This window comes from Sminthopsis crassicaudata, chromosome 2, assembly GCF_048593235.1.
Source record: "Sminthopsis crassicaudata isolate SCR6 chromosome 2, ASM4859323v1, whole genome shotgun sequence".
Taxonomy (NCBI): Eukaryota; Metazoa; Chordata; class Mammalia; order Dasyuromorphia; family Dasyuridae; genus Sminthopsis; species Sminthopsis crassicaudata.
This window is the reverse complement of record NC_133618.1, coordinates 271,779,407-271,807,359: the sequence shown is the minus strand read 5'-3', so window position 1 is coordinate 271,807,359 and position 27,953 is coordinate 271,779,407. Positions and strand designations below refer to the sequence as shown.

General features: G+C 33.9%; 1 protein-coding gene across 11 annotated transcripts in view; it reads right to left on the bottom strand.

Annotated features, from left to right (window-relative positions):
- The window catches only part of MGA (MAX dimerization protein MGA), a 231,238-nt gene that overhangs the window by 34,368 nt on the left and 168,917 nt on the right, over positions 1–27,953 (bottom strand). For 8 of the 11 annotated variants that reach the window (XM_074289346.1, XM_074289349.1, XM_074289347.1 and 5 more), the window contains 6 exons: positions 12,026–12,252; positions 10,580–10,741; positions 6,076–6,145; positions 4,278–4,798; positions 1,645–1,939; positions 33–662 (listed from right to left, as the gene is read on the bottom strand). In XM_074289346.1, the coding sequence (XP_074145447.1) occupies positions 33–662; positions 1,645–1,939; positions 4,278–4,798; positions 6,076–6,145; positions 10,580–10,741; positions 12,026–12,252 (1,905 nt within the window). The remainder of the gene's footprint in view (positions 1–32; positions 663–1,644; positions 1,940–4,277; positions 4,799–6,075; positions 6,146–10,579; positions 10,742–12,025; positions 12,253–27,953) is intronic. The other 3 variants (XM_074289350.1, XM_074289352.1, XM_074289353.1) reach the window with 3 other exon arrangements.

Sequence of the window (27,953 nt, the reverse complement as noted above, 5' to 3'; positions counted from 1 at the left end):
CTGTAAATCAGCTAATAGCATCTAGGCCTTACCTGGTCTCTGGCTCACTGGTGGACTCGCATTAATTCCCGAAAGTATAATAGGAACAGAGCCAAGAGATGAAGTTGGTGTGGTCACCACGGAAGAAGATGCAGCTGTGGTCACTATGACTACAGAGGTGGAGGCAGTGGAAGCAACAGGAAGAGTGATGGTTGGTGAAGATGCTACAGACTTAGGTAAAGCAATGGAAGTTATAGGGGCGGCTATCCCAGTAGCTTTGGTAACGTTCACAGTGGTTGAAGGCAGGGTGGGTATAATAGGGGTGCTGACGCTAGTTTCAGTGATCTCAACAGTCCCTGCAGAAGTGGTGCCAGAAGGAGAATGAGTAGTTTCTTTAGTTCCCAAGCTGGAAACAGCAGTCACAGGAGATGTCACAGTAGTAATACTTTCTAAAGATACTTGAGGGGTAGTGGTAGTGACTGGTTCCGTCACAAGGTTGCACACCTGAGATGGCTTGGAAGAAACCACAGGTGTGACGACCATTACTGGAGACGGCCTGATACTGAACTTCTGTGGCCCTGTTAGGGGTTGGGGTGTGCTAACGCCAGGTATCTTCTGCTGCAGGGCTCCAACTTTACTCATCACAAACTGTGTGAATACACCACCAGGAGAGGGTCGAACTGCTGCAAATAAAAATTTGCAGGTCAAAAATTTCAACAGGCTCCCATCCTTCACCCTCTGACTGATTGTGTTTGTTAACATCTTACACAATGTTGGGTCAATTTTTCTTACAGGTACCACCTACCTGCATTATTCATGCCAATTTCCACCCATGAAAGTTTAATGCAATTCTCTTTGATGTCCAACCCTCTTGCACTACTCAAAGAATAGGGCTTTTCTTTTTCTTCCCCCCCCCCCCCAAGTTTGTCTAATTAATTGTTTTCTGGCCATGTAAAAGACTCAGGTTGTTGTGACACTAGAAAGACAATACAAAGCAGCACACAATTTTATTATGTGGAACAGATGCAGCATGAGAACCTAAGGGATTTTTCTTAAGATTCTTACATAAGGTTTTCTTCACCATCTTCCTCCTGTCCCAGCACCTCCACCTCCTTCACTACTAACTCCTGAATGTCAGTACTAGACTCCTGCATACTCCTAAACCACGAATATATCCTTCTTTAAGAAAAGGGCAGAAAAAACCAAAAACAAACAAAAACCAAACAATAACACCCCCCCCTAAAAAATTTTTTTTAAAAAAGTTTTTAAAGAAAAAGGCAGGAAAGACTGCATTTTTAATATCAGTTAAAGCTGTTTCTTAATAAGCAAAGATACCGTCATGGTACACAACACATCCTCCTTTGCACAACTCCAACTTTTGGCCAATTCAGAAATCTTGAATTATAACAATCAATACTACCATCAGCATCAGAGTCTAACAGAATATTGCTAAAACTAATATTCCTAACAATCCAAAAGGTCTACAAACAACTTGTAAAAACGGTAGTTCCTAACTTAAGTTCAAGTCATGACATCTAGTAAATATTCAAAGCAAACACGATTTATGAGAAGTATAAACAGGAAAAATATTACTTCTACATCTGCACCTAACTTTTAAGTACTTAGTTACAAAACACAGAGAAAGACAAATGAGTTCTAACTTACCAATCGGCCTCTGAGCTGGGACAAACGCCTTCAGAGTCGTCATCGTGGAGGATGTAGTAGTGCTGGAGGACATCGTTTGGGAAGTGGATGGCGAAGGCACCTGGGTGCGTGATATCCTGGATGCAGCCACCTTGGCATTGGATGCTACCTTGGAGATGACAGTACTGAGGGTTGAGAGGTCCAGGACTGAGGGTCGCAACCTGCCTGTGATATATGCAGCTAGCCTATTGGCTGGATGCAATGCCCCCATCTGTCCCAATAGCAACTTAGCCTGCGGGTAACTTTTACCATTAACCTGAAACAAGTGGCAAAGAGAAATTCTGTAAAAATAAAATTATCTTGCTAACTCACCTCCCTTGAAAAGTGCTGCTTTTAAAAAAATAAATAAATAAAAATTAAAGCTATTTCAGTGGGCCTTTCCCCCCAAAATTTAAAAAGGGAAAATGAGACTTTCTACTCAGGATGATCTGAGTAATCAAGGGGTGAGAAAGAATACTGCTATCTAAATGTCTGAGACATTTCTAGCATCTACTTGGTGGTTTAGAAAAGGAGAATCTTATACTTCAACATGTTTAACATGTATGAGATTGCCTACCATCTAGGGGAGGGGGTGGAGGGAGGGAAGGGAAAAGTTGGAACAGAAGTGAGTGGAGGGGACAATGTTGAAAATTTACCCATGCATATGTTCTGTCAATAAAAAGCTATAATTCTAACAAGCCTCCTATAACTTCGACTGCTAAGTCAAATCAGCTTTTAGTTGGCAAAAAAAAATCAGGAATGATCCTTTATTTTCTCAAGGATTAACAAAGCTTGAATTGACAATAACAAAATTGGCTAAGAATCACTTTAGCTTATCCGAAAATCAAACTAGGAGTAAGAAGACAGAGGTGAAATTAGGAAGAAAAGGATATGATAATGATTACTCTACACACCTAGATTAAAGAAATCATTATCTTAAGAAATAGCACGGAAAAAATATCCAGCTGGATGTTTAGACACAATGTTTCTCTCCCTTATTGTTTATCAATCTGTTAAGTAACTTGAAATAAGATGCATTACTTTTCCTGTCTATAAAGTTGAGGGAAGTAATTACAGTCCCTTTATCAAAAAAGAATGAGTGACAAGAAAAAATAACTACAAGTGATTATGAACAATCTGGGTTAGCAGCTCAACAAAAACCAAGAAAACCTTGAATCCAAGTTTAGTACAAAGAATAAGAGCTTTCTTTCTTACTATTAATCTCAATGTAATTTTTTAGACTGTGTGAAATCCAGATTATGATGTACATTTCAAAAGCAGATTATACCAGCCTGCCAACTTACTTGAGCTGGCTTTCCAAAAAAAAAAAAAAAAAGACTTCTGAAACTAGCTCTCAGGACAAAGACTCTTACAGCAAGAGATCTTAGGTAACAGATCACTTTGTTCAAATTTACCTATATATAAAACATTAAGTGTAAAACTCAATTTCTTTTTTTGAGATAAACCTTAAGAAAAAGTTAATAAGTGTGGATATAAGATACTCAACTCAATATCCACAACTTTAGTCATCATAGGCATATCCTACATAATATTTCCCCTGATCTAAACTGTTTCTCAGAAATTTAACTAATATATATTGTTATGTTTATATAAATTATAACAAAAACTTTACCATAAATCTAAATTTAACCATTCAGAAACTTGTTTTTGTGAAAATAATTCCCCATTTTACCTAATATCTTTGCAAAAAAGTCAATGTATTTGTAAGCTATGCTTTTCTTAGGCCATGAAAATGCCTTATAGCAAATAGATTATACCATGATAAACAGAGGTTAAAAGGCAAGAAAACATACTCCCTGTGCTTATTAGGCTTTCAGTTTTTATTCAGAAAATTCTTTATCTCTAAGTTTATCTAAAATAAAACATGGTCTCCTAATTGATTTTGTAATACATAAGATGGGTAAAAATTGCCCTGTTAGAATGAGCAAAAAAAAAAAAAAAAAAAAAAAAAATTTTGAAATGACAACTTCTAATAGGGAAAGGCAATCCCATGGTCCTAATAAGTCAGGATGATACTCGATCAACTTATAAACTACTAGGAAAAGCTTCACCTTCTGTCCTTACAGGAACCACTGAATAAACAAAAAAAAATTATCAAATTTGAAAAATACACAAATTTAAAAGACCACTTAAATATCTAAAAACATGCATCTATTTCCCATTCTAGAAATGAGTATAAAAAAGTCAACTTCTCAGTAAAATTCCTCATCATAAAGGTAGATTAACAATTGACTACTGCCAAAGCTAAATTACAATGTATAGACTATACCCCTATTATATTCTTGTTGGTAGTAAAAAGACACAAGAAGTTCATGGGAAAATCAAAAAGAAAATGCAGCCTTAACTAATACATGGGTAGGGTATTTACCTCTACAGCAGTTTCTGGCTTTGTTATTAGCTTCCAAATGTGAATTTGGTCAATTCATTTCTCTAGCTAAGGTCTGGCTTACTTCATTTATGGAACATGATTATTTGCCACCCAACTAATAAATATGAGAATAAATAGCACTAGGACCAAAAAGGGTCATAAAAGCAGATTTGTTTTTCCAAATTAAATAGCAAATGTTACTATACAGATTAAAGATCGTTCTCACCTCTATAAGTCCAGATGTCCTTGAACTGGGTTTTTGTTTATAGGCTACTAGCTTCCCTGCAGGAGAAAGTCCAGCATAGAAAGGCAGAGCTTTGCCTCCATGCAATTTTTCTCTCAGTGCTTCTAGGGCATTTGTCTGTTCAAAGGTGGTATCATCAACTTTTCTGTGTGACGGTGAACCATCAGGAGTCTCTGAGTCAGAGTTTTCAGCTATGTCATCCTGATCTTGGCATGATGGCATAGATATTTTCACCCGAGAAGAATAAATGGGAGGGTTCTTTTCACCACGACTCTTTCTCTGAGAAGCTAACTCAATAATGAAGCTTCCCACCTTAAGGGATTGTGGTGGCATGTTGCTATTGATATGCTGGGACAGAATGCTCAAGATCTTGTTTCGATCTTCCTCCCAGTTACAGTCTGAGATGATCTCTATCAGTTTGGTGGGCCCACCAGGGGATGTCTGATGCATGTAGGAGGTAGAAGATGATTCCCCTTCATTGCAGGAAGACCTCCAGCTTTTTTCTGACAAAGGATTAAAATATATTTTACCAAATCATTTTAAGGCTGAACTGTGATCAATTCATATTTTCTTTAATAGTTCAAAAAAATCACCTGGTAAACATAACACTTTCATCTCAACATCATCTCATTTCCTCAACAAGACAATGTCAATCTTACAATTTTCCATTTTAGAAGGACATTTATTCCCTTTCTCTAAAATATGATCCTGGAATAGATCACATTACCTGACTGAATAGAAACTTTAGGCCTGTAAAATTGTCTTAAATTTTTTTTGTGAAAAAGAGCTTTCTTGACAAGTTTACAACAAAAGCCAAGTTTTTGACATATTCTATCATTCATAAATGCAAAGCAGGCATGAACAAGATGTTCAGACATTTAACATAAGACTAGTCCTTCAGATCAAAAAAGATATCGTTATGGTAACAAGCTACATATTCTACTTTCAAAGGTTCCTACTGCAAGTTGCTTTGAGATTGCTTCTGCATAAGATTCCTGCATCTCCACCTCCTCACTAGCCTTTACTTCATCTGCTGTGTAGTTATAAGTGTGCAATAAAGAGAGATAGATTTTAAAAAGCAACTACCCGGCAAAATCCAGTCTACTGTGTCTTAACCATTTAGGTATTTTGGTAGCTATATCTAATGGAAATGAGAAAACCACTCTCACTTTTCTTTTCTTCTCACTTACTCCTAGACACACCCTTTTTTCCTTTTGCCAGACTGAACAAGTTCCTAGAGACAAACTATCTTTGTCTAGGAAAAAGTAGAGAAAAGTCAACTGGAGAAATGCTTCTCCTCCCTGTTGGACCTACAAGAAGTCTATTTTTTGCTATCTCCCTTAAAAAAAAAAAACAACAGCTTTGCCACTGGAAGAAAATAGGAGAAAAGCTATGGAAAACTCCATCTTTTGTTTGCAAAAATAAGGGACCTTAAATGCAAAATATCGAATAACAAGAATGTGGCTGATACACTGCTTAAGTTTTGCTAAGCTGGCTTTTCTTTTCCTGTTTTTTAATTTTCTTTTTTATTCTTTATAATAACAAATAGTTACAATGGGGGAGGAGGATAAAAAAATTCATTGAGAAATTAAAAGGACATAGAAAAAAGGGATATTGATAAAAATTGCAATTTATTAAAAAGAGACCCAACAATAGTTTTGATATAATGCATTCAATTCTTAGGTGAAGGGGCTGATATAATAAGGCTACCTTCAGAGATCTGGATTGCTTTATTTAACTACATTTTAAAGCAACTATAAGAATAAGTTTTAGTTTTTACCTCCTGATTTATCTCCATTCTCTGTTTCATAAGTATTCTGCTTCATGGGTTGATGTTCAGAATCATGTTCCTATGAGAAAGTTTAGAGGAAAAAAAAAATTAGTTTAAACAAATTTATTTAGCATCTACACAATACATATGAGACTAAAAAAATTACTTTTGGGGCACATCTCTATCACTGCAAAGTAATATAAGGTACTCTAAATTAAGAAGCTTAATTTTTTTATTTTTGTCAATTATATATAAAACTAATTTTAAACATTGTTTTAAGATTTTAAGTTCCAAATATTTATCTTTCCTTCTCTACCCTCCCCAAGAAAACAATTTGATAACATGCTATACAAGTGTAATCATGAAAATGTTTCCACATTAGTGATTATAAAAGAAAAAGAAAAAAGGAAAAAACCATGGGAAAAAAAAAAAAAAAAAAAAACAACAAACAATAAGAAAGTAAAAATAGTATGCTCCGATTAGTGATCAGACTCCATAGTTCTTTCTCTGGATATGGATAAAGTTTTTCACCATGAGTCTTTTAGAATTGGCTTGGATCATTTAACAGGTTTTTTTTGACCCCAAAACATTCTACATGCCAATGAAAGAAAAATCTTTCAAGAGCACTACTTTCCCCCATGTCACTGTCCTGATCCAAAACTTTCAGTTATCTTCTGTCATTTTGAAAAAACTTCTTAGGCTAATAAATGCCATTCATAGTCTCTCCCTAGTCAGTTTCCAACTTTATAAAATAAATAATTTTTAAAAGACTAGAGAGGATGAAAGATCATATTGATTGATAAGCTAGAGGAATAATTAATTGTTTTCTACAAACTATTTTAACACAAAATTCTTAGAAACAGAATTATAAATCATATGTAGAATGATTTACCAGAACAAAAGAAGAACAAGGTAAAAATTTTATAACTTAAATACAAAGACTCCTTACATTGAGCATCTTCATCTCCAAACCCAAATACTCTCTATATAAGGCTCAATCAAGGTATATAACCAGAGCAGCAAGAGATAGAAAGAAAAATTCCATATAAAATAACTGTAGATAACATAAAATATTTTCACAAACAAAACACTTTTCACACAAATAAAGTTAAATCTAAACAATTGAAAAAAGTACAAGGAATAGTCTACCTCTCAGATATGTGAAGAAAGAAGGAATTTATGGCCATAGAAGAACTAGGCAACATTATGAAATGCAAATTGGATAATTTTTATTATATTAAATTAAAAAGGTTTTGTACAAAACTCAATGCAGCCAAGATTAGAAGAGAAGCAGACACCTGGGGGGAAATTTTACATCAAAGAATTCCAATAAAGGCCTCATTTCTACAATATAGAACTGACCTACATTTATAATAAATCCATTTTTTAACTGATAAATGGATATGAACAATTTTCAGATGAAGAAAATAAAGTCATTTCTAGTCATGTAAAAAAATGCTCTAAATCATTATGGATCCAACCATTCTGGAGAGCAAACCGCAACTATGCCCAAAGGGCTATGAAATTGTGCATATACTCTTTGAACCAGCAGTATCTCTACTCAATCTGTATCCCAAAGAGATCATAAAAAAAGGAAAAGGACCCACATGTGCAAAAATGTTTGTAGCATCCCTTTTTGTAGAGGCAAAGAACTGGAAACTTATTCCCATAAGTTGGGGAATGGTTAAAAATAAATGTTATGAAAATTATTGTTCTATAAGAAACAATCAAGCAGGCTGACTTTAGAAAGGGCCTGGAGAGATTTGCATGAACTAATACTAAGTCAAGTGAGTAGAACCAAGAGAACATTGTATATGGCAATAAGAAGATAATGTGATGATCGATTCTGATGGACTTTTTGGACTTTAATACCATGCCCCTGTGCTGGTATTTAACACTCCTCATACCTTACTCTCTTCTTTCAGCGTCCCTGTGTTATCTTCTCCCATTAGAATGCAAGTTCTTTGAAATAAGGCTCCTGTGTTTCTTAATGCTGGCAATAGTATTCTTTTTAAGTACTTTTTTTTTTCCAATTACAATTTTCTTTTAAATTAAAACTTTTTATTTTCAAAACCTATGAATCTCTTCCAAGAAGCAAAGATTCTCAAAAAGAATAGGTTTGGAATGCAAAATTATAGCTGAAAGAAGCACCAGCTTTGACAAAACACATTACTTCTAAATGTGAATAGCCTTGAAGACATAATGCTAATTTAGAGATCGAAGGACTCAAAATAGATTTTAAAAACCTTGAATATTATAATTTCTACAGAAAAATTATCATCTTTAAAATTCAAGATATCTAACAGCTAAATTTCGCAATGTCAATAAACAAGCAATCACCTCTTCATCATATATAAAGAAATGTCAATTTACAAAGTTTAAGATTATTTCACCACAATCAGGTGATAAAAAGAAAATAGATAAATATATTCAACAAAGGAAAGGATCTCAAGCTATACAACCCAAGAAACATATTATGCAAAGTTAATACTGTTCAATGAAAAAAAAGAATCTTTAACAAAAAAGAGGGATTTGGGTGACTGCTAGAAAACAAACAAAAACAAAAAAGAATATTGGATTTGCAAAGACTCCAACCAAAAAAGGCAAAAGGAGAATCAATAAAGAATAAATAACAAAATCCTGTAGTATTAGTTAAGGACTCTTAAGATAGTAGTAATTTGTGATTTAGGTTATTCATTCTCAGAAAATTTTATACCAACTAGAATTTCATCCTACTCCAAGAAATGTTTCCTAAAATAATTAAGCTTAAAACTTCATGAAGATGATCCCCCAAGGTAATGCTACGCCTTCTGTAAAACAACCTTGTGCTGTTTTGGATATAGATACCCACCCACCCACACATATACATATACATATATGTATAGAATGTAAGTTCTCTGAGGGAAGAGATTGTTTCAATTTTGTAATTGAATTCTCAGCACTCAAGAAATATTTGACAAATTCTTATTCATTAATTAAGGAGAATGAGTCCCCAAGAGTTTTTAGTATCAAGGTTTACGGGAAAAGAGACATAAAAGAGAAAAATGATAATCAGGACTTAGGAATGGTTAACTGATAATGTTAAGGGTAGGGATAAGAATCAAACTACTTGACCCAAGACTCTGGCAACTCCTGGCAGTTTCCAGTCAATTATTACTTCTTTCATGAATTGAGAATGATAAATAGGAGGAAAAAGGGAAAAGAAAGAACAAAACAAAAATGATATAGACATAATATAGATATGTGTGTGAGGAGAGAAAAGGGAAAGAAGTGGAGGTTCAAATTTGGTACTCCTGACTCTACCATCTTGAGAGTTAGACAGAATTATGAGTTAACAAAAGCTAAGGATAAAATTCAGACTACAAGAAGAGAATAAAGAAGAAGGCAAAGTAAAAGAAAACTCAATGAAAACTGACTTCCTGAAAAAAAAGTTACTTAAATTAAGGGAAAACAATGGAGGAAGAAACAGAAAAATTTTGGTTCTAGCTGTAAAAATAAATAAAAAAGAATGAAAAATGAATAAAAAAGTTATTCAAAGAAGAGCAAGAAAGTGGAATCAGAGAAACAAAACAATGGTAAGAGGAAGGGAATAAAAAAAGCAACACAAAACCAATACATAGAAAATAGGCTGAATAATCACAATCTAAAATATAAATGCATTACACAATCCAATTAAATGAAAAAACATGATAGAAAGTATGGGAAAACAAAATCTGACAATTTGGTATATTATAAACAACACATCTAAAAATAAAAATATAAAGAGAATAAAATAGAGTGTGGAACAAATCGACTATTAAAGCTGAAGCTGAAAATCACTGTATTATAGCAAAAATAATTCCTAATTATCAAGAGAGATAAACAAGACAAGAAGGATTTATTAAAAATGCTTACTATATAGCAGGTTCACAGTGGGGCAGGGAAATCATATATATATATATATATATATATATATATATATATATATATATATATATATATATATATATATATATATATATCCCCCAGGCTGGGGTTAAGTGACTTGCCCAGGGTCACACAGCTAGGAAGTGTTAAGTGTCTTGAGACGAAATAATATATTTTTAAAGGTACCATAAAACCAGTGGTGATCTAGAGGAGTCAAGCTCAAAAGAAATGTATGCCCTTGGGCTACGACTTAGAAAACCACAAATTAACATTATCTCAATAATGTTACTTATTTAAAAAAAAAAAAAAATACTACCCAATTACATTTTAATCTGATTCAGACTGTCATAACCAAATGATATCAAAGCCAGCATTTATATTCCAAATGGCAAAATAACAAGGAAAAGAAGTTAGCCCAAATATAGGGGACTTCAATAATTTTATCTCAAAAAAACAAAAAAAACAAAAAAAACAAAAAACCTGCATAAATCTAACCAAGATAAATCAAATTAAAATACAGAATTAAATTGTTGGAAAAAAAATCAGAGCTCAAAGATTTATAATTACTTATGAAAGGGAATATTAAATAATACATGCAGTGCTTCACCTTTGCACTATAATTCTTAGTACTAGATTGGCATGAATTTTGTTGCCTTAATGGTGATGGTTGTTCCCCTTCTTCTAGTTTCCGTTCATATACTCGAACCCTAGCACAAGTCATCATGCTCTCAAAATATAAGTACACAGGATCTTTGTCTTCTTCTCGAATCTGAAAGTTACATGAAAAAGAATTCTATCACATACTGTGACAAAGTACAATGCAATCTCTAGATCAAAAATAAAAATGACCAAGGTAAACAAAATCTTCAGAATTTAAAATATGAATGTCCATTCTCAGAATTGAATATTTCAGAGAGGATAATGACTAAATACTACTAGAGAGTAACAACCATAAGAGTTTGTGAAACTTCAGGACAGATAGTTAATACTTAATGCCTGGGAGAATGATCATAATACATAACTTTATGTTTATAAAGTACTTTCTAAATTTTTTTTTTAAAAAGTGACTTTTATAAGCATTTTTGTGATTTTTTTTTTAAACTTGATTCTCACAATAATTCTTTAAGATGGATGGAGTAAACAAATACAATTTGCATTTCTAGCAAGCAAAAAAATGTAGACTTTAATCCAATACGCTTCAATAATCTTTTCATTACACCATAAATAACACTGTTTCTCAATTGTCTTTACCATTAGACATACCTCTGGAACAAATATGTCAGAATGGAACATTTTTTCTCATGGAAAAGAATTTGTTCTTAGCCAAGAAAATAAAATTTAGCAGTTTGAAATTTACTAACAAGCTTCTTTATAAATTAATATTACTCAGGTACTATCAGCTCTCTGATTAGAATGTTCCCTAATATTTTCTAATCTAAAATTTAAAGCTTCTAAAAAGGAAATGTTTTCTAAAGGCATCTGACTAATAGTAAAATTTTTTTGATATACAATATAGAGTTCATATCACAGGATGGGCAATTAATATGGGGTTTGAGAGGGCATGAAGGTTGGGAAGAACATGGTGCAAGGCTTCTTTTTGCTACATTACACCAAAATTCATATCAAACACCTACCTTATGTCTTTGCTCATAATAGGAAGAGGATAAATGAACCAACTTCACTAATTAAAAATAAAAGGCAGATCTGACTCAAAAAAGTCTGAAAGAACAGATTTCTGAAAATACTACAAAGGCACAATAAAATTAAATCAATGAGTATTATTTATACAGATGCCAAAGACTACAAACTTTTAGTTTAGGCAGTTCTATTTGTAAAAATTAAACAAACACAGTATATTACATCTCTATCCTTTTGATGACCTCCGAAGGTTACAAATTAAATTTGTTAAATTAAAAAAAAAAAAAATCTAATAAAAAGAGCCAAAAAAAAAAAAAAGATTCAGAGAATTAAAAATAAATCTCATAAAAATACACTACTTTTATATATGAAAGAGAAAAGGAACCTGTCTTATAAAGTGAAGCCCCAGGCTTACCACAGGGTTAGGTTTGGGAGTATACACACGCACTGGTTTAACACCATTGGTAACTTTATTCTTATTGCTGGTAGGTAAAATCTCTGGGTGAGGCAGAACAGTTGATTTCACTGGCTCAACAACAGAAGGTGTTGGAATATAAACCGGCTCTGGATCTACCTCGCCTTCTACTTTCACCCATAATGGATAATGACGAATGGGCTGTTCTGGTTCTGTATCACAAATAGCTAAATAAAAAAACAGAAAAAACATTTGACTTTAGCAAGTTCAGCTCATTAAATAACATCCCTCTAAGCACTGTCAGGATAATATTCAAAGAATAAGACATCCATATAAAAAGGGCCAGGTTCTTGATTCAAATTCTCATAAATCTCATGAAACTTTGGACAAATAAGCTGTTCCAATGGGTTACTTTACTTCCTAATCATGCTTTTTCATTTGCCAATCCAATGAAAAATGCTTATAGTTCAATGAGAGAAAGGGAGAAAGGGACAAAAAGAGAGAGGGATGGGAAGGGAAGAGGGAGAAAAAGAGAAAGAGAGAAGCAACTATAACAAAATAAAAGAAAAATTTAATTAACATGAGATGCCAAATGTGGAGAAAAACTTTTCAGAATTTAATCAACCAAAAAATTTATTATAAAGATGGGCATGTCACCCATACTAAAAATAATAAGTAAGAATTTATAATGCTCTTGAATTACATAGTAAACAATTGATAACAGCAACATTATTCGATGATAAATTCTGACAGATGTGGCTCTTTTCAACAATGAGATATTCAGACCAGTTCCAATGATCTTGTGATAAAGTCACCTGCCCCCACAAAGAGGACTGTGGGGACTGAGTGTGGATCATAATATAGTATTTTCACTCTTGTTCTTTACTTATATTTTATTTTATTTCTCATTTTTTTCCTTTTGGGTCTATTTTTTTTTTGTGCAGCATGATAATTGTGGAAATATGTATATTAGAATTATACATGTTTAACATATATTGGATTACTTGTTGTCTAGGGGAAGGGGAGGGAGGAAAGGAGGGAAAAATTTGGAACACAAGGTTTTACAAGAGTGAATGTTGAAAATTATCTATGTATATGTTTTGAAAACAAAAAGCTTTAATAAAAAACTGATAAATACTTGATGATTGAAGATTTAAAAGACAGATGAATAACCAGCAATACTATCTGTTCTTCTGATTTCTCATCAAGGCTCAATTTTGTCTGCTCTAACAGCTTGTACTTTATAAAGTTCAAGGTATTCTTTCCTACCTCTAATTTGCTGAAGCATACACATCAGTAATGACATTTGGTATATCCTTTACTGCTTTGTAGTGTTACTTTTGTAACAATGGGACAAAGTTACTTGATAGCTAAGATCAAGTCTACTTTCAAAATAGTGCAAAACATAGCTACAATGTAATATTGACTACTGAAAAGCATAAAAGACAAGAAAATAAGATTATTGAAGTGTGAGAGTTAGTTCATAGGTGGGAAGGAGGGAAGAAGACAGAAACAGAGACAAAAACAGCTAGAAACACAGAGAGATCAATGCTGGCAGGAAAATCTGCAAAAAGATTCCTGGAAATGGATTTGAATAAGTCTCAAAGAATGCATAACATTCAAATAGGCACAAATATCAGTATTCAAGAAGCAGCAAACAAGTAATGAAAGGGGAAAAAAAGGGGGAGGGGGTGAAGCATGAAAAATGGGGTAAATGTAAATGACAAGCCTCAAAAGACATCTTAAATCATCTAGTATAAGGTTATTCATTTAACAGACAAGAAAATTGAGGCCCTGGGTACTATCTTTTTACAAAGAGAAAGTTGATTTGAAAATCTATGAAAACTGATTTATGTACTACCCTATCATAATTCCAGACCACTAGTGATGAAGCAGGCTTCCCACATCTTGGGAGAGAATTAACAGACTAGAGATACAGAATGACAAATATTTTTAAATACAACCAATGTATGTTTACTTAACTATATTTGCTATAAGGGAAGGTTTTGTTTTTTTTTTTTTTGGGGGGGGGGATGGAAAAGTTGTAGGGGGAGCAACAGTAGTTCCAAAACAAGAAGAGAATGAATAATAAATACCCTTTAAAAAAAATACACAGTTTAGATGGGAAAGGATATAAGTAAAGTGATGTTATTACAGTGGTACATTTCATGCAAGCATTAAAAAATTAATCTACACCACATAATAGATTTACAAATTCATTTATAACCCTCATTTGCTATACCTATTATATTAATGTATTCAACTTTATTAACATCTGTCAAGTTAAAAAGATTCAGTTTAGGATAAATAGGAAAACATTTAAATGATAAAGTCCAGTAAACAGTTGAAAATACAAAAATAAGTGAAGCAGATTTAAAAATCTGCACATAAGTGGTCATCAACATATACCACTCTCTTAGCTATGTAACCCTTTCTCCATCATTCAAAGGAACCGGAAAAGGTTGTCTTCTCATATCTCATCTTTGGAGTCAAGCTTGTTCTTTGTAATTTCACAACATTCATTTTTGTTGTTCCTACAATTAACACTGTTATAGTCATCGTGTATATTATATTCCTTGAAGAGTGAGAGTTAGTTCATAGGTGGGAAGGAGGGAAGAAACAGAAACAGAGACAAAAACAGATAGAAACACAGAGAGATCAATGTTGGCAGGAAAAGCTGCAAAAAGATTCCTGGAAATGGATTTGAATAAGTCTCAAAGAATGCCTAACATTCAGATAGTCTTGTATTCATCATAGTAAATGTGTCAAATAGCATAATCATATTCTATCACATTCATTACCACCATTTATTTAGACATCCCCCAATATATAAGCATTTAATTCATTTCCAGTTTTTTTGCTATCACAAAAAATGCTGTCTCATATTTTTTGGTGTATATGGGACCTTTCTTTTTTATTAGTGACCTTTCTGAGGTATATGGGACTCGCAGTGGAATAGACATTTTATGACATTTTAGTCACCTTATTCTCATATTTCCAAATTGCTTTCTAAATGGCTGCACTGCTTTGGAAGCTTTACCAACAATGCATTAGAATATCTGTCTTTTCCCATCAGATAGATGACACAGTGGATAGAATACTGGACTTAGAATAAGATGCATCTTCTGACTTGAAATAAGATCTCAAGACACTAGCTGAAAGTCACTTAACCCTGTTTATCTCAGGTCCTCATCAGTGAAATCATTTGGAGAAAGAAATGGCAAAAACAAAAAACAAACAAAAAAAAAACCCTCAATATCTTTGCCACAAAACCCCCAAATAGGTCAGAAAGAGCTTATGACTGAAATGACTTGATTTAGCAGCCTTCTGCATTCTATCTATTCCAGTTGTTCATCATCTTTGCCAATTCTTGGATGTAAGGTGAAATCTCAGGGTGGTTATAATTTGCATTTTTCTAGTTACTAGTGCTTTTGGAATGCCTTTGGAATAGTTTTTAAAATTTGCAATTCTTTTATGAATTTTTTTTAAATCTTTGGCAAATCAAATCATCTACTGGGAAATGGCTTATACTCATATATTCTTTCTTCAGTTATCTATATATCTTAAGACACGCCATACTCAGGTAAGAAAATTGACAAAAAGATTATTTTTCTCTTATGTTAGTGATTTCCCTCTTGATCTTAGATATGTTTGTAAAGAAGCCTTTCATACAATAAAAACTGCATTTTCTTCTCTGTAAGTGTTTGTATACTTTAGGTAAGAATACAACTTTGAACCACAGCTGTGAAAGATATAAAATATAATCTCTTTCTCTTAATTTCTGATTCATATCATCTTTACCATTCAGGTCATACATCCTTTTCTAATTTACTATGGAATGAAGCATAAAATACTAATATTAAGCTGAATGTCTGCCAGAATACATAGATTTTCCAGAAATTCTTACCAAAAAGGTTTTTTCCCCACCCCTGTCATTTGTATTTTCAAGCTTATTAAACAATGGGTAGAATTCTAGTATTTCAGAATCTCTCCTCTTGTTTTATATATTGTTAAAAACTATACCAAATGGTTTTAAATACCTGCAGTTTAACTGCAAGATGATTCAGGGCAGTTCCAATGGTCTTATGATGAAGGAGCCACATGCATCCAGAGAGGTCTGTGGGGAGTGAGTGTGGATCACCACATAGTATTTTCACTTTTTAAAAATTGTTTGCTTGCATTATATTTTCCTTCTCATTTTTTTATTTTTTGATGTGACTTTTCTGGTGCAGCATGATAATTGTGGAAATATGTCTAGAAGAATTGCACATGTTTAACTTATGTTGAATTACTTGCTTTTGAGGGGGAAGGGAGAAGGGAAGAAAAATTTTTTGAAACACAACGTTTTGCAAGGGTGAATGTTAAAAATTATCTAGGTTTTTTTTTTTAAGCTTTAATTAAAAAAAATTTTTTTTTAAAAGAAAAAATAAAATTACAGCTTAAGTACTATTCATTTGTCTCATTCTATACACTTTGCTCCTACAAATAATTACATAAGATATTCCTCTGAAAAGTTTACATGCAATAGCAGTAAGACTATAAATTAACTTTGGTAGTATCATCATTTTTCTAATACTGGCAAAATCCTAGTTATAAGCACAAGTATTTTAGATGTTCTTCATATCTTTAAGGAGTACTTTGAAATTGGATAGATACAACTCCCAAGTTTACTTTGGTAAATTTATTCCAAAATATTTTATGGACAATGCAGTAATTTTGAACCTTTCTATTTTTGCTTCATTTGGGGGGGTTTTTAATATATAAATGCTATTGATATTTGAAGATTTATTTGGTATCCTGCAACTATGCTAAAGCCAATAGTTTATTCAATGAACTAGGCCTACTTAAGCTTAGATATAATACAATCAGCAAATTCAGATTGCCTAATCTCTTCTTTGCCTATCTTTAAGCATTACATTATTTCTCATCTTACTGTTGACAACATTTCTAAAATATATAAAATAATAATGAAGAGAATCTTTGCCTTCCTCTTGTATTTACTGGGAAAACTTCTAGTATATTCTCATTGCATATGATACTTGCTTTTGGTTTTAAATACTTCTATGATAGCCAACAGTCCTCTCTGCACACATATGTATGTGTGTACAACATACATGATTATATGCATGCCTATGTGTACATATATGTATGTATGCACATACTTTTTTTTTAAAAGGCATAAACGACAAAGGTTTTTTTCTGCATCTATGAAGATAATCGTGAGATTCTGGATGTTTTTTGCTAAATGTGATTAAATGCTTGTTTTCTCCCTAGCTTTGAACCATCATATGTATTTTAATTGGAAAATATTTGTTGAATGTGTACTATTTTGCCAGACACTGTGCTACGCCCTAGGAATATGAAGAAAGGCAAAAGATAGTCCATGCTCTCAAGAAGATCACAGTCTAATGAGGTAGACAACATGGAAAATCTAAGTTAAAAGGATAAACTGATGATAATCAACAGAGGAAAGGCTTTATATAATTAAGAGGGAAAGGGTAAAGCTTCCAGGAAAAGGTGAGATTTTAGCTAGGACTTGAAGGAAGGACCAGTAGGCAGAAGTGAGGAGGGAGAGCATTCCAATCCTGGAAGATAGTCAATAAAAATGCCTAAAGTTGGGGGATAATGCATTATATCTGAGAAATAGCAAGGAAGTCAATGTCACAATTACAGAAGACATGGAGTTGAATATGGTATTAAAAAACCGGGGGGGGGGGGGGGGGGGGGGGCGGGGGGAAGAGAGGGAGGGCAGATTATAAAAAACTAGGCGAGCCAGAGAATTCACATTTCATTCTAGAGTTGATAGGGAAGCACTGGAATTTAGATCTATATTTGATTTTCTGCTAATTTGATTATTTTATATTTTATGTTATTCTCTTCATTCTTTTCCTTTTCCCTTTAAATTTTCATTCTCTAGTTCACGGTCTTTAGGCATATTTCTTCTTTATTTATTTTTTGTTGTTGTTGCTCCTCATTGAATTAAAAGCTTCTAAAATATGAAATTTAATTTACTTCTTTTAAATAATTCCTTTGATAGTGTTTTGTAGATACTGTCATCTCTTTTTTCCTGTTGATATATTCTTAAAAATGTGAATTCATGAAAAAAGTCAAGATGTCTACTGTCTCATTGTAGAGGGTTTCCCTGCTTTCCAAATCATTTAGTCTAATTCTATTCTCTGTTTTCCCTAGGACTTTCTGTCCTAATCCACCAAGCAATCTCCACCCTGGATCAAGCTCTTCCACCTTGCCAATGTCAGTTGCCACTATAGAGCTCTAGTTTATTTCAAGGCAAAATGTTGTCATGGAAAAGTACAATATTCTCCTAGACGAAATAAATAGTCTCACAGTGCCCCAAATCCCTCCAGATTCGATCTATTGTAAAGGTTCCATTTCCCATTGTAGAATATCTCTCTCCCACCATGGACATCTTCAGAGAATCTCCTTCCCCATCATCGAGTCAAGTTTTCTCTCCTTTCTCTCATTTCAGTCTTTCATGACACCTCATCCATTCTTCAGGAACCTGTCTTCTTTGCTAGGGCATTCAAGGGGTCATTTTCCTATGTTGTTTATCATGGATTTGATAAAGATTTATCATATGTTGCCCTATCTTCTCTCTGTCCATCCTTCAATCTAATCCCACAAAATACACTGACTCAACTGTAGAAGAAAGGAGATTGCTCCAGAGGAGAAAGTGAGATTGATACCTACATAGCCCTTCACTTAAATCCAGTTTACCAGCATGCCATGGTCTCATCTCCCTCATATCATGGTCAGAAGAAACAATCTCTATGAGTAGGAATAGCAGCTGCCCCACTGGGGGTTCAAGTGGAACTTGCCAGAACTAGCTCTTTTAATTTTTTCTTTCTTCTTTCTTTTCCCTGAGTTCCCATAAGGTATCATATGGGTACCTGTGGGTACTCTGCCCAAAGGAATGTACATTTTATCTAACAGGAACCATGCCTTAAATTCAGATCTCTTAAGCTCTCCTTGATTGATTCCTGACCAAGTCTCACCTGGGCACTGTGTGGGCCTGATTAGCTCAATGTTTCTATTTTGGTCTGAAACCCAGAGGCTCTTCCCCTGCAAGGGCATATGTGTGAGCATGCGCACATGTGCATGCACACTCGCACATGTGGACACATACATACATATCTATTTATTGTTTATTTATTTGGCTAAGAAGCCATTCTGTGTCTCATTTATAACCAGCTTTGGCATGTATATAAATTTCAATCAGTTCCCTCTATGTTTGAAAAAAGTTTTACCAGAGAAACTTACTTCAAAATTCTTTTTACATTTAATACTGCTAACTGTATTTTCTCCTCATGTATTCTTTCCTCTCTCTCCTTTTATCCTGCCCATCCTCAAAAGTGTTTTGCTCCTCACTACTCTTTTCCCCAATATGGCCCCCTTTCTTTAAATCACTTTCTCCCCTTCCTATGTCTTATTCTCCTCCTGTTTCTTATCTAGTCTTAATCATTGATTGGGTACTGCCTCAAACAAAATGAAACCTGTTAAAGGTCTTAAAAAGTTTAAAAGAGGGGGCATCTAGACGGTGCGGTGGATAGAGGGCTGGTCCTTAAGTCAGGAGGACCTGAGTTCAATTTGACCTCAGACACAACACTTCCTAGCTGTGTGACCCTTAACCCCTCAAACTTGCCTCAAAAAAAAAAAAAACAAAAAACCTTAAGGTCCAAGGTCTCTCTCACTGCATCCAAGGCCATCTACACTTTCCATATCTTGCCATTAGACCCAGATGGTTCTAATATGAGACCAGTGGCTCGGGACAGCCCTCCATTTATTTAAATTCAATTTACTTGCATGTCATCATCTTTCTTAATGTTATGGTCCTTTTTAAAGGGAGGGGGAACAAAATAGAAGTAGAATTGCAGGGTTTTTAGTAAATGGTAGTCTACTCCTAAACCATTAGTTCTCCTCTTTCTTTAAATTCCATTTTGATCTTTATTTACTTTTGTATTTTTTGAAAGAAATCTTTTCAAGGTCCCTCTATTATTTTTTTTTTTAACCTCAGATGGGCCTCAATAGGTTTTTCTTTTGGTAGCTCTAGAGACGGAAAAATTTTTTTTATTATTTGTGTGTGTGTGTGTGCTTTCCTCAAGAGTTGTACTTATTTACATTTCATCTATTTTTACTGGTTTTGGGATACTTGTAAATTAAGAGTCTTTCCCCCCCCCCCCCCCCCAGGAATACTTCAAATATCTTCATCGAAAATTCACCTTTTTCACTGATATTATTAGGCTCAGATTTATAGGCACATAACTTTGGGTTGCATCTTGATCTTCTTTGCTTTTTAGATTATATTGTTCCAAATAATTCCGAAATTTTTGATGGGTAATCGGATTATAATTTTTAAAAAGTTCTTTCCTTTACATATGAGAATTATTTCCCTTGGTAAATTTCATTATTTTGTTGTTCAATTTAACTACAATGGGTCGAGTGTGAAACAAGTTGTTTCTTCCCATATATTCTGGAGTAAATCTGTGGATTCTCTCTATTTGCTCCTAATTTTATGTGTAAAGTTCTGGGCTATTTTTTCACTTTGAGTTTTTTCTTTATGCTCTTGAGGTGGTTCTATGATTCTTAATTTATTGCTTCTCATCTTGTATTTCTTTGATATCAAAGGGTTTTGCTTACATAGAGATTGTGTTCTTTTAATGCTATTTTTAAAAGCTTTCTCCTTTCAAATGGTCCTTTTACTTCAACATAATATGTTCTAAATTTGTTGTTCTTTCTTTCACTGTATTAGAAAGACTGATCTAGCATAGATTAGTATTTCTATTCTACTAATTATTTCTGCCATGCAAGCCATAAATTTACTTTATGTTTCATCTAAATTATTTTCTCAAGTTTCTAATTTGGCTCAAACTATTCTGGAACTCTTGCTGTGGAGATAAGCTCAACTGGACATTCACAAGGGCTGATTAATCAGATGCCATTTCCTGCATCATAAAATATTTAAAACCATTTATAATCTTTCAAATGTCTTATTACTTATCATCCTCTCTTATTTTAATAGATTCCTTGTTGACTTATCTGTCTGGGCTTTAGGTTTTTAATTTTCTTCTAATATCTTCATTGGTTTAGGTTTTTTTGTCCTTAAATTTTATGATGGTGGGTTTATACTGATGATGCTTTGTAACTTTGACGCTGTCTCACTCCTCTCCCTCTTAAGAGGAATTTATTTTTTCACTGCCCTCAGTCCTTCCCCCAAGTAAATTCTGGGTATAAAGGTCTGGCTCCACTTATACATGAGAACTAGTTCCTTTAACTTTAGCCCCAAATGCTGGTCCCCAATCTCAAAATTCCTCAAAATTCTTTAATTCTTTGACTGGACTGTCATGTCAGTGTTCATTACTTTTGGTAGGTGAGGGGGAAGATGAAATGGGTAGGCAAAGGTTCTATAGTCTTGGGATTCTTAACACAATGGATCCCCTAAAATATAGAATCTTCCTTCCAAACTCTCTCATCCACTCCTGGCTGAACAGAGTTGAAGTCCACTGCTTGCAACAGAAAGTTGGGATAAAGGATAGGGCAGGATATTGGCCAATACTACAGTAATAGAGAAATTGCTGAGTACATTTAGACCACCAGCAGCACACCCTCCTTATGGGAGATTGGTCTGGAAGGATATGAGTGAGGGCTAAAGAGTTGAATTCTCTACCATTAATTCATAATGATGTGAGGAAAGTATTTTGTAAACCTGAAAGTGCTACATAAATGTGTAACAATCATACAATTAAATCCAATTGAAAAACCATTTATTAATTATCCCTATGGTTTTATATACATGCGCCATGCTAGGCAAGAGGGATTTAAAAAAGAAGGAAAAGCAGTCCTTGCACTCAAGCAGTATAGATTATTCATTTATTATTAACCTTTTTAAAAGCATCACGGTGATGCTAAAAATCTTTAAAGGTTCCTCTGTCGATGCCATACAATTCCAATTCCTCAGTCTCTGATTTTGTCCTTTTTGTATTCCCGATGTTTAGCATATTAGCTGGCAGAGTGAACACATAATAAATGTTTGTTGACTAATTTCTTCATCCTTCATAATCTAATCTTAATTTGTCTTTATAGATCTTTATCCAGGATTAGCCCTACTTCCAACCTGTTGACCCACCATCATGAACCAATTACCAACTATCATAAATGAGACAATTCAAGAATAACTGGGCTAAAAGTGTCTAACAGATCACTGCTTCCAGGACAGTTTCCATAATCATTAATCAAAGGAACAATTGGCTTCCTACCTTCCTCAATTCCATTCTTTGTTAATTCTAGTGCCTTCCTTCTGTTGATTATTTCCTATTAATTCCATATGTACCTTGTTCATGCGTAGTTGTTGGTATGTTATCTCTTTCATTAGAATAGGAACTTAAGGGGAGAAGCTATCTTTTCTTTTGCCTTTCTTTACATTCAAGGTATTTAGCATAGTGCCTAAAATGCATTATGCCCTTAATAAATGCCACCAAATATCAACCACCTATTACCAAAAAGGTCGAACATCCAGCCTGGCTAAGGTAATAAGAGAATGCTAAGGATGATAAGATGTCATGCGTCAGGCAGATGACATCACTACTACTAATTCCCCTCATACTATTATAAAAACAGCCCAGATCAATGAACCTAAGAACCTAAAAACTACTTGCCAACCATTAGCCCTGATTCCAACACAGTCCCAATCACAGTCATGATCCAGGAAAGCACCCTTTTTGGAAATTCAATCTGGCAACCACTACTACAAGTTATGTTATAGCTCATTCAGCAGTCACAGCTACTAAAGACCCCAAAAAGAAAGCCCTCCATCAAAGCTCTTGGCACCATCAAATGGTTTGACATCAAAAACAATTATTTCAACATCAGAAATAGTTTAGCAATGAAAATAGCATTGAAGAAAATAAATGATCATCTGCTTTGCTGTTACATTTAAAGAACTGTAAGGCCTATTCTTCTAACTTGCCACTGAAATGTCGTTTATCTTCATCATTAACGTATAAGCCTCCTTAAAGAACAAATACTATCATGCTTTTCTATTTGCATCTCTAACACTTAACACAGTCCACTGGACATATAAGCAAGTGTTTAGTATACTTTTTCATCCATATGCAGGCTGAACAAATCAAGTATGTGCTGGACACTGGAAAAGTACAATAAATAACTAAAAATATGTAATGCTTATAAAATCACATTTCCATAAAATAGTTTAGTTATTGATATCCATCAAATAAAAATTAAAATATATGAGAAGCAAGCATAATTTAGTGAAAATTACTGAACAAGAATCAAAAGACCTGGATTCTAATTCTAGTTCCATCATAATAGCTAGCTCTGTGTTCCACCTTAGAAAGCCATAATTGAAGTGTAAGATATTTCATAAACAAAATAATGATTTATCAATTGCCAATCTCACCAAAATTATTATGAACATCAAATGAAGAAACACATAACACTTGGCAAATGGTAAAGCCATATAATAAATGTAATTATCATTATTAAGATAGTAAAATCTTTGAATAAATTGATCAAATAACATGCCATTTCTCAATCTGATGACCCTTGTTCTAAGGAACATCCTCTACTAACAAAATCTGAATCTCATTAGAGCTCAGTCATATATAGGATTGGTTTTACCTTTGATTTCATGATCACAAACATCCTACCTGCAAGAAATTCTTTGATGTGACCATAATATGTTGGCATTACACCTCTATCCAGACTTCAACACTCCTAAATCTAATTTCTATTTATACCAACCTCTAGTCATTTTTACCCCTCCCAATTTTCATATACAACACTACCCTCCATACTTTCTTCTTTTGCCCCAACTCTTGGTAAAAGAAGTGGCTTTTCTCATTGCCAACCTCAATACCCAACCCCCTCCCAACTTAATCTTTTATTCCTATTTACTCCAGGAATTTTCCCCTTTCGTCTCTACTCTTCAACATCCCTCTGTATCTCTAGTTTCCTCCATACTTTCTACAAAAATGATTTTATATCCCTGATTCTTAAAAAAAAAAAAAAAAAAAAAAACACACCTCTTCAGTAGACCACACCATCCCATCATCTTATATCTCTCTTTTCCACTCCATAGTCAATTTCCTGCAAGGAGGTTACACTGCAGCAGTTAATGTTGGAGAGACTATGGAAAGAATACAACTATTTTGGAAAGTAACTTGGAAAAAGTGACTAAGAAGTCACTAACAAAGTGACTAAGTGACTAACGGATATGTACAATTTTCAAATGAATAAATTAAAGTCATTTCTAGTCATATGAAAAAAATGCTCTAAATCATTAGAGAAATGCAAATTAAGACAATTCTGAAGTGCCACTACACACTCTCAGATGGCTAATATGAGGAAGAGATAATGATAAATATTAGGAGGGGAAATGGGAAAATCTGGGACATTAATGCATTATTGGTGGAACTGTGAAATGATCCAACCATTATGAAGAGCAATATGAAATTATGCCCAAAGGGAAACCAAACTGTGCATACATATACAAAAATATTTGTAGCAGCCCCCCCCTTTTTTTGCTGAGGCAATTGGGTTAAGTGACTTGCCCAGTCACACAGACAGGAAATGTTAAGTGTCTGAGGCCAGATTTGAACTCAGGTCCTCCTGACTTTAGGGTTGGTACTCTATCCACTGTGTCACCTAGCTGCCCCTTTAGCAGCCCTTTTTGTAATGGCAAGGAAATGTAAACTGAGTGGGTGTACATCAGTTGGAGAATGGCTAAATAAATTATGGTATATGAATGTTATGGAATATTTGTTTATAAGAAAGAATCAGCAGGATGACTTCAGAAAAGCCTAGAGAGACTTACATGAACTGATTGATAAGTGGAGTAGAAGCAAGACAACATGGCACACAACAACAAAATTATGTGATGATCAATTTTGATAGATGTGACTCTTTTCAACAGTGAGATGACGCAAACCGATTTCAATAGTCTTGTGATAGAGCTATCTGTACCAACTAATAAGACTGTGGGGACTGAGTGTGGATCACAACATGGCATTTTCACTTTTTTGTTGTTTGCTTCTTTCTCATCCCCCCCCCCCACCATTAGATCTAATTTTCTTGTGCAATATGATAATTGTGAAAATATGTATAGAATAACTGTATATGTTGAACCTATATAAGTTTAGTTGTTGTCTAGGGGAGGAGTATGGGGAAGAAAGAGAGAAAAATAACTGGGAACACAACGTTTTGCAAGGGTGAATGTTGAAAATTATGCATGTGTTTTGAAAATAGAAAACTTTATTCAAAAAAACCCACATATATATCATTTGATCCTAACAACTCTGTGGAAAGGGAAGGGATTCTGCAGCTAAACTATGGGAATGTTTTAAAAAATAAAAATAAAAACTTAATTTTTAAAAAGGTATCCCTACTCTGCAGCTTTCACTTCCACATCTACTCATTTTTCAATCCCTTGCAATGTGGCTTCCAATCTCACTGAAACGAATCTTTCCAAAAAAGAAACTCTTACCTCTTAACTACTGAACAATCTGTAGCCTTTAGAGACTTCTTGACATAAGTGCAATGTCTAGCACTATGACAGCATGGTCCTGATATTTTTCTCCTGCCCAAGTTTTTTGAAAGTTTTTTTTTTTTTTTAAAGTTCCTACCTTCTGATCATTCCTATGTCTCCTGTGCAGAATCATCATCCATGCTCCACTTCACATGTAAATGAAAATTCTCTTCTTTGTATATAATCTCTTTCAGTAGATTCAATTATGACTTCTAAGCAGATTAACTCCTCAATCTACATTTTTATTTATTTTCTCCATCCCTAAATTCCAGCTGACATCACCAAAGTCAAGCAATCTTCACTATCTCTTCTCTGGGCTACTGCAATAGCTTCCTAATTAGTTATCCTGTCTCCTGCCTCCAGGTTCTCTCCACTCCAATTAAAGTCACACAACTACCAAATTGATTGGTTTCTCTGATCAAGTCATTACCCAGCTGAAAAAGATTTATAAGACTTCCTATTACTGGTAGGAAACACAAACTTATGTTTGTTGTTTAAAATGCTTCATAATCTGACTCCAAACTATCTTTCCAGATTGAATTCTCATTACATGTTTTTACTGACTCTACTTTCTGATCAAAATATACAATTTGATATTCACCAGAGTCAATATATTATTTTTGGAATTCTTGATTTTGAATAAGCTGTTCAATATGATAAAAAAATGAACTCCCTTATTTACATATTTTCAGGGATCACGTCAAGTGCAGGCAGGTTCCAGAAGAAACCTTTCCTAATTCAATCTTAACAACCACTTATTAAATTGCATGTCCTAGGTGCTAAGTGCAGGAGATAGTAGCAAAAAACATGATTTGTACCATCAGGGAGGTCACATTTTAATGGGAAAAACTGTGGGGAAAAAACATGTATGTAAAAATTACATACAGTATAATGACAAGGTAACTTAAGGTTAGGAAAGAGCTCCTAAAGAAAGTGGGATATTGAATCTTGAAGGAAGCCAAGGAAGATAGGAGACAAAAATGAGGGAGAGCATTCTACCTAGTGCAAATGCATTTAAATAAGAGATGGATGGAGTGTCATGTGGAAAGAACAAGCAAGCCAATGCAGCTGTTATCATAAAGTACACAGAGACTGGAAAGGTAGGAAAGTTTTAAAAGGCTTTAACTGCCAAACAAGAGATACCTGAAACACTGGAGCTTATTGAGCAAGCAAGGAATATGGTTATTTTTTAATAGCAACATTGTTTTCAGAGTTAAGTGAAGGACATTCAGAAGTGAAGAGAAATTTGAGGGAGGAAAACTAATCAGAAAGATGAGCAGTAAGGAGGGCATGCATAAGTGGACAGAAAGGAACACTCACGAAATGCTGTGAAGGTTAAAAATGACAATATTTGCTAAGACTGCTTATGTGAGGTAAGAAACAGGTTTCAGGACTGGGTGACTGGGAAGATGGCAGTATGTTCAACAACAGTAAAATTCGGAAGAGGGAAGAGTTATGAGTGAAGACGAGTTCTGTTTTAGACAACCGGTAATTTGAGAGATCTATAGGACACCTAATAGCAAAAGACAGTAACAGAGTGACAGCAGAAAGACCAATAAAAGACTTCTCTAAATACACGCAAGGGAATAGAAAAGGGAAACAGAAATAAAGATGGAAGTCATTTGGAAGTAATAGAGGAGGTGGTGGGCCTGAGACATCATGGACAGCAATATGCTGCCTACAGGTGAATCAATGTTTTTGGTGCAACATTACAAAGTGGAAAATGGCATGAAAGCAGGTTAGGGAATAGCAGAATAATGAGGAGAGTATGATGTCAAATTCATAGTCAAATCATTTGAACAGTTTTCAATGGAAAAAAATCTGAATTTGCCAATCGCCATATGAAAAACTATCCCAAATCATTAGTAATAGAGAATGAAAATTAAAACAACTTCAATTTCTTTATCCACTCCCAAGAGAAAAAACAAGCTGCTAATAACAACAACAAAAAGACAAATTAGTGGAGAAGTTGTGAGAAAATAAGCACATTAATGCATTATTGGTGTTAAATGGTACAACTATTGTACAAAGTAATTTGGAAATGAGCCCCTAAAAGGCACTATGCTTAACAAACACTGAGGCAGCAATACTACTACTACTACTGGCTTATACCCTAAAGAGATTAAAGTGAAAAAAGGACCCACATGCATAAAAATACTTATAGCACATCTTTTTTAAAATTAATGCAAAAACAAACAAACAAACAAAAAAAGGAACTTTTAGAGGTGTCTTATCATCATTGAAAAGCAACTAAACAAATCATAATATGTGCATGTAATAGAATATTACTGTACTATAAAAAACAAATAAGGAAATTTTTTCACTTAATTCTAAGAAAGCAAAGGAGGCAAATGACAGAAGTAATAATTC